Raw genomic sequence first — 11,987 nt, 5'->3', positions numbered from 1 at the left:
TATAGCTGAAGTATGTATACGGTGGTAGCTGAAGATAAGAATATGGGCTTTCTGTATTGAGGTGAATCTCTAAGTACCTGGAGCCAAACACCTGTTGTTTTTTGTGAGAGTGCACAAACAACAACAGGTGCTTATAAAATCAAATTCTGATTTTATAGAAAATTTTGAATTTGAAAACAGTTAAATTAAGTCAAAATTCGGTCAAATTCCTAAATTGTGAATGTATAATCATTTAATAAGACATATAATTTTAATTAAACCCAGTTGAATAGAAATTTCACGTCATGCAGCTGTATTAATATATCTGAATCCATTTCTCTATTTTTTTCTTCATGTTTTTCTGTTCCCCCATGAAAACACACTGGCCCCCTCCTGGCCCCCTTCTGGCCCCCGGGTACATTTGTTCTAGAACTGCCACTGCTGAGAAATACCTTCTGATCTGAACCATGAGACACAGGGAACATTTAAAACGATTAAAGCAAGAAGTTATCTAAGTAGTGACATAATGCTTGTTTATGCAGCACTAAATATGCTTTCAGAGATGTGAACTGGACCTTTGCTGCAGTTTGTTTCAGAAAGCAGAGAAACCATAAAGATGTGAGCAGGAAGTCAGAGCCCTGAGGGAATAATGAAGGTGTTAAAGCCGCTGCTTCTTATGCTAATGCTGCTCTGACATCATCAGTGAGATCAAAGCGGGGCCGGGGTACTTTAGAGCTCAGTCTGCCCCCACTCAGCCCACTTCCACAGCAGCCACGGCGCGTCACACCGCCTGCTGACCGACACCAGCTCACACACAATGCGGACCTGCCCGGAGCTCAGGATTTTACTAAAGCTGACAGGGACAGCTAACCTGGAGGATAACGACACCCACTGACATTTTACTGCTTTTTATTCACTTTTTGGATTTTTTTTATTATTTTTTGGTTTTGTGTGCGTGGAGTGGAGTGGAGTGGAGGAGCGCCGCGGTAAAGGTGAGCTGCGGAGATTTTTCTGCTGGAGGAAAATCACAATCCGCCTAAAAAATCATTTCACTTTGTTTGGTGCATTTAAAGGGCGACAATAATCCGCCATTCCTTTAAAAGAGCATCTCTTCCCACATAATTCATTTTCTTTTTTGGCCAAAACTTTATTGTAACTTTTGGGAACTTTTAAACAGAGACTGAAAAGAAAAGCTTGTGTTTGCTGTGTGTGTGGAGAGGCTCCATTTAAAGCCTCACATTTACTCGCATTTAAATGTTTTAAAGTCATTTCAACACCTTTCCAAGGCCTCCAATAAGTTTGAAGCTAATTTATCCTGTTTTTAATATCGATAATGATCGATTAGCTGATTATTGGATGGTTTTTAGTCACGCTGAGAGCATTTAGAGCTTTAAGAGTCGCTGGAAAAACGCGCACCTTGACTGAGTTGTTTCTGTTTGCTTGTTATAATGATTAATATCAGTTAATAGAGTTTAAAAAGGCGCCGCGGACCAATCAGCGGCCGAGCTGCGGAGCTCGCGCTCGGAGTGCGCCTTTCACGCGCTCGGTGTTGAATGAGGCCTCAGAGGATCTGCTCTCTACCTTTTCTCCCTGTTTTGAGCCGCTGTCCTGTGATGCAGGTCCTCGCATTTCCCCTTGTGACGACAAATTCAATTAAAGGGAGAAAAATAATCAGACAAACACATCATGTTTGAATGAGCGGAACCTCAATTCACCTAAAATACTAAGGAGAATATTCCCGTGTATATGTATATATATGTTTTTGTGATCATTTTAAATGGTTCATTATTTGGCTGCGCCCTTTTAGGGTGTTTACGGTTAAAGAAAAAAGATTTTATGAAAATACTGCTAAACTAACTAAAATGTCCCTGCTGTTTTTTTTGTTTTTTTGTTGTTGTTTTGTTTATTGGCTGGAAGCAGCTCCTACAGAGGATTTTCCCTGCAGTATGATTGAATACTTGGCGTTCTGCACTGCTGGTGAAGTGCCTCTAGAAGTTTTCCAATTTTTTTTATTTATGTGTTTCTAACTCCTCTGTCTATCATCCCCCTTACCTTAACCCTTTATAGCAAACTCAGTAAAATACTTTGAAAATCTACATTTCAAGCCAACACTGTTATTGGAATCCAGGACTAGACCTTATTAGCTTTGTAGCTTTAAAAATATTATAGATATTAATAATGTAATAACAAGAAACGCCAACTTGCACGAATATATATTAAGAAAAATATATTCTATAAGAAAATCATGAAAAACACTCTGAGAGTGAAAGAAACACATTTTTTTTGGTCCAACATAACCTTAGAGGCATTAATGCTGATACTGGCACTTACATTTTTTAGTTTATAAACCTAAATATAATTGTTAACTAGGCTTATTCACGTTTTAACTTTTCAATTAGCTTTTTACCTTTTTTTTCTTGACTTGTTAACTTTTTTCAAACTTAATTTACAGTACGTAATATTTCATTAAAGGTCTCGTCTAATTGGTCAAATGCCTAAATAAGATGCACAGCCATGTAGCAGGATCTTTGCTGAATGGCTGGATATAGATATTGTGCTTCTAGACCTCACTCCATTTGTAAAGGGTATGCAAGTGATCAAAAATGCTAACTTACCCTATAAAGTGTTAAAAAATATTTTTTCTCTGAGTAAAAATAGCCCTAAATAATTCTAAAAAGACAATCCAGTGAATCAAAAATAAAATTTCCACTGCATTAAAGCGTATTTTATGGTCTTATTGTATTCTATATAAATGTGTGTTTTTTTACTTAGTTTTTTAATGTTTTATAGCCATTATCATTGATATTGTCCTGATTTGTTGCAGGATTTGAAGTCGGGGCGCCGTGCCATGAGCGTTGACCTCTGAGTGGGAGCCCTTTGTGTTTGTTTCCTTTTGTGAGCTGGAACCAGAGGCCATGATGAGGAGCAGCTCTCACATCCTGCCTCTTGGTGTTCTCACTGCTCTGCTGCTGTCTCAGGTCTGCTCAGGCATTAAATGGCTGTAAGTATCCTCCGCAGTCCTCCTCTTCCAGCTCAGAATGTTTTCATTTACTCTTCTTTTTTCTTTTATGCAAACACTGGTTTAGTCGAAGATCCAGAACTTTGTTTGCTGGATGTTTCAACAAAGTGGAGCTGCTTGGAAAACAGACAGCGGCGTTCCATGAAGCTCCACTGTCTGTGTGTGTGTGTGTGTGGGGCGGTGGGATCCGATGACAGGGAGAGCAAATAAGCCGCTGTTTTTTTTATTGTTGCATTTGTCCAAATTGCGAAGGAATTTTTCCATTTTGTTAGACATTGCTGCACGTTTAACGTCGATGGAGAATGAAACGAGTCCCCGCTGGAGAAGAAGAAGAGCTGAGGATTGAAATGAGGTGGCGCCGCGGTGGATGTTGTCACTGCTTTCTGTGTGTAGTCTAGTTAGGCCTCAGATTATAAAAATAGTTTGCTGTAGAAGCGGGACACGGCGGCGATGTCAGGTTTTTTTTATTCACTCGAGAATAGAAGCAAAACAATCATTTTCGCATGAGGTTTTGGAAAGTCCTCAAAATTCCAGGGTTACTGTTTGGATTTATGTGTTTACTGTTTTAAATTTGTGCAGCGTTTTCACTGATGAACCAATCAGGCTTTTCCTGGCTGGTGTGATGTCTGACCAACCCGATCATTTCGGTTCGGTTTCTCTACACAACTAGAAACACATCTGTGTTAACTGTTAAATCATAATCTGGAATAAAAATTCCTCAACTTAAAAAAGTTTACACCAAACTTTCAAATAAACCTCTTCAGCATGATGCTATCAGTTTTATCTCTACAGTAGCCCCACCATTATACATACAACTGTTCAAAGGGTAATTGTAATATATATTCGGTGTTATTCTCATTTTAATACAAAGATTTAAGTACAGGTATTCAGTCATTTTTTAAACTGCTAATTCTGGGATGATATCAGTGAGTTTATCAGTCAGACTTTCTGCTTTCGTAGCTTAAAACAGCATTACTTTACTTACGCTGGTTGGTTGGTGTCGTTCCAAACTAGAAAAACTTCCAAACATCTAAATGTGTCTGTCAAGGAGAAGCTAGGCGGAAAAAAATGACAGCAACGGGTAGGGGAGGGGAGCCCCACACTGCACCGTGCAGGCTGAGCATTATGATCAGTGAACAGGCTTAAAACTGCTGATACAACATTTCTAGCAAGCTTCCGAATTTATGGATTTAAAGTTTCTCTCAGCAAAAACTGATCTAAAAATAATCACATTTCTTAGAATTAGTGTATTTGTTTTTAATTTGAGCCGATAAATTAGATGGTCTGTCGATGGGATTAGTATTTTTCCCTTTAAGATAAGATAACTAGAAGTAAGAACATTTATATTTATTTTAAACATAAATCAGGGAAGGTATAATGATGTAATGAAAAATTTACTTATATTTTTACTTTTGCACTCTTTTATTTTTGCCGTTCTGTTCAGTTTAATTTAATTTAATGATTAAAAACTATAAATCCTCAAATTTAATCCATATCATTTCACAAAAGTAGTTTTAAATCCAAAGGGGAAAAGGAAATGATCAGAGATTTTCCTTTTTTAAATATTAACGCATTTATCATTCGCATTTATCTTCATTAAAACCACAATAAAACTGATATGAACGCTGCAAAAAGTGTCCAGAAAAAGTCTTTTTGAACTTGTTTAAAGATTAATATACTGAGATTCTGTTAGATTATTATTATTTTCTTCTTTTAAGAAGATCAGTGCAAAGATGTTCCAGCGCTGTGAGAGAATTACAGGTGGTAGGACTTCTTGAAATTACGATATATATTCTTAAAACAAGAAGTCTTACTGGGTCGGCAGATTATTGGATTTATGTTGAGTACAATCTTCTCAAAATATTAATAATCTACCAAAATTGGCTCTTGCTAAGTATCATAATCTCTAAAAGAGATAAGAAAAAGATCTGTTGGGTAGATTTTAGATTGTAAGTCTTGGTTAAATTGACACTTTGGCAGTGAAACGACGAAGGAACTTTGTTTAAACATCCGCTTCAGAACAAACATGAAGAACACATTAAAAACCCATAATCCTCAGAGGCGACCCTTAAAGAATAGGAGAAGAAAAACACAAATCATTGAAATATTGATTCAAAGTTTTGATCTGATGAAAAAGATCCCGCTGATCACCCGACTCATGCATCGCTCAGATTTTGTGAATCCAGGCCAGGAGCATTAGTGGCTGCTTGGCGGAGGACCCGCTGGGAACACCTCAGCAGATGTTCCAGCTGTGCGCCCTGATGTCCTGTGTAAATCTAACAGAGAAAGCCGTCCGCTTGCGATCGTGCTCAGCGGTGAAACGCAAAACAGATGCGGCTTCGAACACCTGCCGCCTCAGCCCGTCGTACCTGATCGCCGGGCGCGTCTTGGCGGCCCCTCTCTCCTAATGCACAACAGGCCGAGGGCTGGGAGGCGCTGCTGCACGTCTCTCACGGACGCTTAACAGAGAGCAGGAGTTAAACCTGAGCTCTTCTCTCCATGAGGCAATTTGCTCAAGAATTAAGGAACTTCTAAACTAGATTAGTATTTAAAAATAACCTTTAAAGCTTTAACAAAAGGGAAAGCTTCTGCCAAGAGCGAGTCACTTGTATTATATAAATATGCATCTGATTTTACTTTGCTGGGGTGTGAGAAAAGCGCTCATCGCCGCGGTGCGAGCCAAAGGAGGGTTACAAATCAAACGGCTGGCGCAGTTCTGTCTTCTCCATAAAAGTGATGCTTTCCCAAATGAAGCAACCAGATTGTAACCATCAGAAGTAATTAAAAAGGATGGGAGCAGGACAAGTAAACAAGCGGGCTGACCGTGGTTTGTTGTTTTGCAGAGCGCTGTCCCACACGCCGGCGTCCTTACCCGTCAACCAGACGCAGCACTGCAAGCTCCTCCCGGGCCTGGTGTCCTCCCAGGCACAGCTTTGCCGCAACAACCTGGAGCTCATGCAGACCATCATCCAAGCCGCCCGCGAGGTCAAGAAAACGTGCCAGAAGACCTTCGCCGACATGCGATGGAACTGCTCGTCCATCGACATCCCCAGCAACGCCACAAAGTACCGGCCGGACCTGGAGAGAGGTAACGCTCCGCATGTAGAGGAAGATTGGCTTTCAGTTAAAGATTTAGAGCTACAAGAGTCTGGATTAAAGACACGCTTTCCTTACAGTTTGGTTGCCAGTAATACATTTCCAAACACTTTAACAGGAAGAGCCCCAGAAGGGAACTGAAGCGTTATTCGGTGTAGACATTTGGTTTGGCGTGTTCAAAATCCACAGTTTTCTCAGGCTGCGTGCCTGCATCTCACTGCAGTTTAATCCAGCTGCTTCTAGGGCCGGCGGTGGTTTCAGGGATCGGGTGTTGGGAATAGGAAGGGGGGTTAGCAGTCATTCAGGAGGACATGTCTGCCTGGGGCTAAATGAGCAGTCTGCACCGGACAGGAAATGGCTCATCGCTGTCCGAGCCTGGCTTTGATCTAACCAGCCCGTGGGCCAATACATGATTTCTTCCAGTACCTCCGATTGCTGCCATGCTTGGACGTATGCGCTGCCTGTGTATCCGCATCAGCATCAATCACATCAGCGCTCACTCTGCATTAGAGCAGGAAAGATGATGGTTAAAGGTCATTTCTTTTATGTCTGCAGCTTTCACTTTATTAACAGGAATACGCTGCAAAAACAGCATAAAAATACGGCAAAATATCTTAAAATAAGCGTATTTGCTCCTAATTTAAGCAGGTAAATATAAGTATCGACAAATAAAGTTAGTATATTTGCCTTTAAAATAAAGATAATTTGATAATATGCACCTAAAATAACAGAGTGAGTTTTTTTTCTTAATTTAATTAGAAATCATCCTATTTGATAGCCTAATTGTTTTACTTCCTTGTTTATAACAAGGGGAAATACATTTATTCCAGGAAATAAAGAAAGAAGGAAATAAATTGTTACTTTAAACTAGTGTTGAGAATAAGTGGAGTTTTTCTCCTTGTTTATGGTAATAAATCAGTAATTTATGCTTTCCTACAGATAATTTCTAAAATATCCCGAGTAAAAGAACTTTTTTTGTGAATAAAACTCGAAAAAATGTGGATTGCGTTTAATTTATGCATCCTTTTGCTGCAATAAAAGCTTCTAGTAAGTCGAGGCAGGTGAAGTAAAAATAGAACCAATTCATCATATTTTTACTAAAGTAAAAGGTCAAAGTTTGCCTCAAAGAAATGACTGAAATCAGAGTTAAAAAGTATTTGGTTATCAGGGCACTGAAGAACTGAATGACTGGCCTATTTATGATCATAGCAGCTGATTTAATATTTTACAAAAGGATGTAAAGTTAGGCAAAATGTAGTTTTACCCAAATTCAGATGTTTTAAAGAATTAGACAGAAAAATAACCATATGAAAAACTGTAATTACACAGTAACAAATTAAGATATTCACTCTGAGTTTATTAAAAGTTAGTTACAGAATGTTAGAATAGGCTAAATTACAGAAAACCGTTTACTGTAATTTTATTCTAAATGTCACAGCAGACTCAGCAGCTGGTAAAGAACATCAAACCAATACGCCTTGAATACAAAGGAGAGAAAAGTGTCTCATTCTCTATTTGCTTTAAACAAGCTTGATTTCATTAAGGGATGTTTTCCACAACCAGTGGAGTTGCCAAAAATTTAACTGAACAAGGAGTAAAAAGAACAATGCATAATACTAATACTAGAAGTGCATTTTCCTTTTCAAGAAGTGACTCAAGGAAATTAAGTAAGTAAATGTAATGAGTTACTGCGCAGCTTTAAGTATATCCGCTTCTGTGCAACAAAACTCCAGCTCCGTCAGGTCGTCTGTGGAGGAGGTTTGCTTCTCTGGCTGTGGATTTTCTCTTTACCGAGACACATGGATGTCATTTTTTGGGGGGGACGTGGAGGACATGTCCTCTTTTCCATTCTTCTTCCATTTTTAAAAGTCCTGCATATTTTACTGTCTGAAAAACAATGTTACGCTACAGTACACAGACATCCGTCGAGCACTAGGACCAAGCAGAAAACCGCAGCTCAAGCTGAAGCCCGCTTCCCTGAGTTTGGACCGCACACAAGCTGCTGATTGGCTGCCACTCCTGGGAAGCTCACTTTCCAAACATCTGATGTGCCACTGAATCTGGTCTGTGATTGGATGGTCTAAAACGCTGAAGTTAGTTATATTAAGGAATACTTGAGTTGCCTCCACTTTTAAAATTAAAATTTCGACACATGAAGATGCTTTAATTCAATTCAATTTAAAATGAATTGATCAGTCCCAAAGGGAAATTAAATAACGTCAGCAGCTCTCGCCGTATGTTTGGTGTTTGGTGTTGTTCTGCTGAAAGCTGAACCTGCACCCGTTCAGCAGGTTTTCCTCAGCAGCTCCTCCTAACAAACTTTGATCATCGTTTCTCTCTCTGCTGAAGCTCAGATCTCTCTGCTGGGCTTCTTGGTCCTCCTGATGCTGTTTACAAACTGGATTTAGGTTCAGTTTAGCAGAAGTGGGATATATTTAGAAAAATCAGCTGAAGTCCAAATGAAAATGTGCACCATGCTTTTCAGATTTTCATTTGTTTAAAAAAAGAAAAGTTGAATTTTTCTTTATTACATTTGAACGACCACAAAATTGGAAATAAAGCGAAATGTATAAAAAACAGTGCAAAAAAGTCATTTTTTCTTAAAATAAGTGCATTTTTTTCTGGAATTGAGGAGGTAAGTAAGAGACTTTGCCAATGGAATAAGACAATTTACATTTAAAATAAGTGAATATTATCTAATTTTCTTATTTAAAGAGTAGAAATACTCATTCCATTGGCAAATCATCTGATTTACCTACTAGAATTAAAGTTGCAGGGAACGGCATATTTAAATGTCAAATCATTCTGGCTTAAACATGTATATAGATGTACTCTTTATTAAACGATATTGTCCCAAAAGTTAGAAAATTTCTATCTGTTTGTTTCCGTTATCTTATGCAGGCCAGTTAGTTATACGTCAGCCTGAACACCTAAATTCGGCCAATCTTATATCAAAGATCATCTGTCAATCACATTTTTTCAGTCATAGCATCTTGATTCATGTGTCGCAGCTAATATACGCAACGGTTGAAATAAGAATCATTTCCTTTCCCACTGAGTTCCGTCCCAGTGTTCACGGGGATGGACGTCTGTGTCTTCAGCAGGCGTAGAGCTAACAGAACTGGCAGCGTTGCGAGGCAAGGGCTCAAACATGTACGGCTGGAAGCCTTCTACACCAAACCAAGCTTCTGCCGCCCTGGCGTCCTCTTCCACAACATCTTCCTCCCCGCTTTCCTCCTCTAAATAAAAAATGTATGACGGAGGAGATTCATCCACGACCTCCGACACTAAACTCTCCTCCTCTTGCATGGTTCCTCTGTCCATAGCGTTCCTTGACAGTGTCGTTTCTAAGTCACCAATTTAGTGCTACTTGGTCCCAATAGAATTTCCCATTGGGAACCTGCTAGCACTAGGTTGCTAGCGGGTTAGCAAGATGCTTCCGACAAACCGGCCACAATGAAACGTGCTTGCGAACCTTCTGCCACAACAATCTCGCCCCCTTGATAAACGACCAATAACATTCACTTTATTCACTCGTGTAAAAATTTGGAACTGCAACCGTTGGAACCGCCGCTTCCCTACGACTTTCAGGCTGAATACATTTAATTTAAGAATTTTTTTCTTCTTTCTAGGTCGTTTTTGCAGTGAAGGAAATTAACTGTTCAGTGTTCTTCTGCATGTTGTCCCTAAATACCTGATCTCCCTGTCAGGAACACGGGAGGCGGCGTTCGTGTACGCTCTGTCGGCGGCGACCATCAGCCACACCATCGCCCAAGCCTGCACCTCGGGGGATCTACGACTGTGCTCATGCGGCCCCATCCCTGCAGAAATCCCAGAGCCCGGCTACCGCTGGGGCGGCTGTGCTGACAACCTCAACTACGGCTTATTCATGGGCTCCAAGTTCTCAGACGCTCCCATGAAGGTGAAGCGCTCTGGATCCAGCGCCAACAAACTGATGCAGCTGCACAACAGCGAAGTCGGGAGACAGGTACATGCTTCTGTTAGAGGACGGGTTCTGAAAACATTCCTCCTGTAGGCACTGGGCTGATCCAAACGTATTGATGTTTAGGTGCTGAAAGGGGCGCTGGTGATGAAGTGTAAATGCCACGGGGTTTCCGGATCCTGCTCCATACGGACCTGCTGGAAGGGCCTCCAAGACCTCAGGGAGATCGCCATGGACCTGAAGTCCAAGTACCTTTCTGCTACCAAGGTGGTCAACCGGGTCATGGGAACACGCAAGATTCTGGTTCCCAAAGACATTGACATCAGGCCGCTGAGGGAGAATGAGATGATCTATTTGCACAGCTCCCCAGACTTCTGCACCAAGAATGAAAGGCTGGGATCAGTTGGCACACAGGACAGGTAGGAGCAGCATCTCAGCTCTGTGGCAAAGAGAGCTTCATCTCTCTGAGCAACACCAGCACTGCAGAAACTGATCAGATGATGAAATGTACCTCACTGTGAAAACTGCTCTAAAAAAAATTAAATCATTGCATTTTCCCTTAATTTAAGCAGCAAAATAAGATGATTGGCCAATAGAACGAGCATCTTTTACTCTTTTAAATAAGATAATTTAATTTTATACATCCCAAATAAGATAATTGAGTTTTCTTTATATTTGAAACATTAATCACCTCATATCATTGGTAGATTGTCTCAATTACCTCTTAAAAAATATTAAATTGATTAAATATTTCAGGAAAAAGGATTTAAATTTTATATTTTTCAGTATATGCCAGAGATCACGGATTATCAGACCACCTTCTGGCTAATCTGGACCCAACCTGATTTAAAACATTTATAAATTACTGCATGTTGTCCGACGACAGTGTCTAACTTCACTTGTGCTGCTTCTCCTGTTAATACGGTAAAGCCACAATCTTAATAATTTGGCTCTTTTATCTGTCTGAATCCCTCTCACCAACGCTGCATAATGTTTATCGAATGTAAACTGAGTTATTTTGGCTTTTTAGATCAGAAGTGACTGGTGCGATGTGTTGATGGCCGTACGTTCAATTGAATTCAGTTTATTTCTATAGCATCAATTCACAACACCTTACACTAAACATGCTTGTAGCAACAGTGGAGAGGAAAAACCCCCTTTTAACAGGAGGGAACCTTGCAACATTGCGTTCAATGGTGTCATGGAATTTAGCAGGTCAACCTAGGTCTGGTGTTCCCACAGCATGCTGATCAGAGCCGATTTGATTTTAACGCTGGTTAAACATCTTAAAGTTGTAACTAGGGCTGCAAATAACAATCATTTTACTCATCGATTAATCAATTGCTTATTTTTTCTGATACATAACCGTATAGGAAAAGGTTCCTTAAAAAAAGAATTATTAACGAAGGTTAAACTAAAACTTCCACTTGTGGAGTGCTGGATAGGACATATATTATTTATTTTTTATCTTAAATTTAAAATTTGAATATTTGTTTTACAATTTTGGGATTATTACTGCTCTAAGTTGCTCTGTCAGCTAAAGCTATGTTTTACAGTCTCTATACTCCAGTTAATGATTAATTAAATACTAAACTAGTTGATGATTATTTTAATAATCGATTAATCATGATTAATCTGATTTATTGTTTCACCTGTAGTCGTAACACACCGTTCTAATATATCTGAGGAAATGTTTAAATCCTGATCCTACAATAAGTTTAGTTTATGGCGAAAATACTCATTCCATTGGCAGATTTTCTGATCTATTTGCTTTTGGTAATGCAAAAAAACTCTTATTTTAAGATATTTTTTCCTGCTTTGGGAAATGTTTTTGCATTGTTCAGCATTTTATGTTGTGATGGGTAAATTTCTTCTTGGAGATGTCCTGTTATTCACCATTATTTGCTCTTGCTTAATCAATTAAATTCAGTTTATTTCTATAGCGCCAAT

The 11,987-nt window shown here is 39.4% G+C and overlaps 1 protein-coding gene across 1 annotated transcript in view; it reads left to right on the top strand.

Moving 5' to 3' along the window:
- The first annotated feature begins 726 nt into the window (after positions 1-726).
- The window catches only part of wnt11 (wingless-type MMTV integration site family member 11), a 19,310-nt gene continuing 8,049 nt past the window's right edge, over positions 727-11,987 (top strand). The window contains exons 1-5 of the mRNA XM_015400841.1: positions 727-971; positions 2,804-2,980; positions 5,842-6,086; positions 9,805-10,082; positions 10,164-10,456. Coding sequence (XP_015256327.1) covers positions 2,895-2,980; positions 5,842-6,086; positions 9,805-10,082; positions 10,164-10,456 — 902 coding nt within the window. The 5' untranslated portion in view covers positions 727-971; positions 2,804-2,894. The remainder of the gene's footprint in view (positions 972-2,803; positions 2,981-5,841; positions 6,087-9,804; positions 10,083-10,163; positions 10,457-11,987) is intronic.

The sequence above is a fragment of the Cyprinodon variegatus genome, unplaced genomic scaffold (assembly GCF_000732505.1).
Source record: "Cyprinodon variegatus isolate N-32 unplaced genomic scaffold, C_variegatus-1.0 Scaffold1153, whole genome shotgun sequence".
Classification (NCBI taxonomy): Eukaryota; Metazoa; Chordata; class Actinopteri; order Cyprinodontiformes; family Cyprinodontidae; genus Cyprinodon; species Cyprinodon variegatus.
Note: the sequence above shows the minus strand (reverse complement) of the source record. Positions and strands in the feature narration are given on the sequence as shown.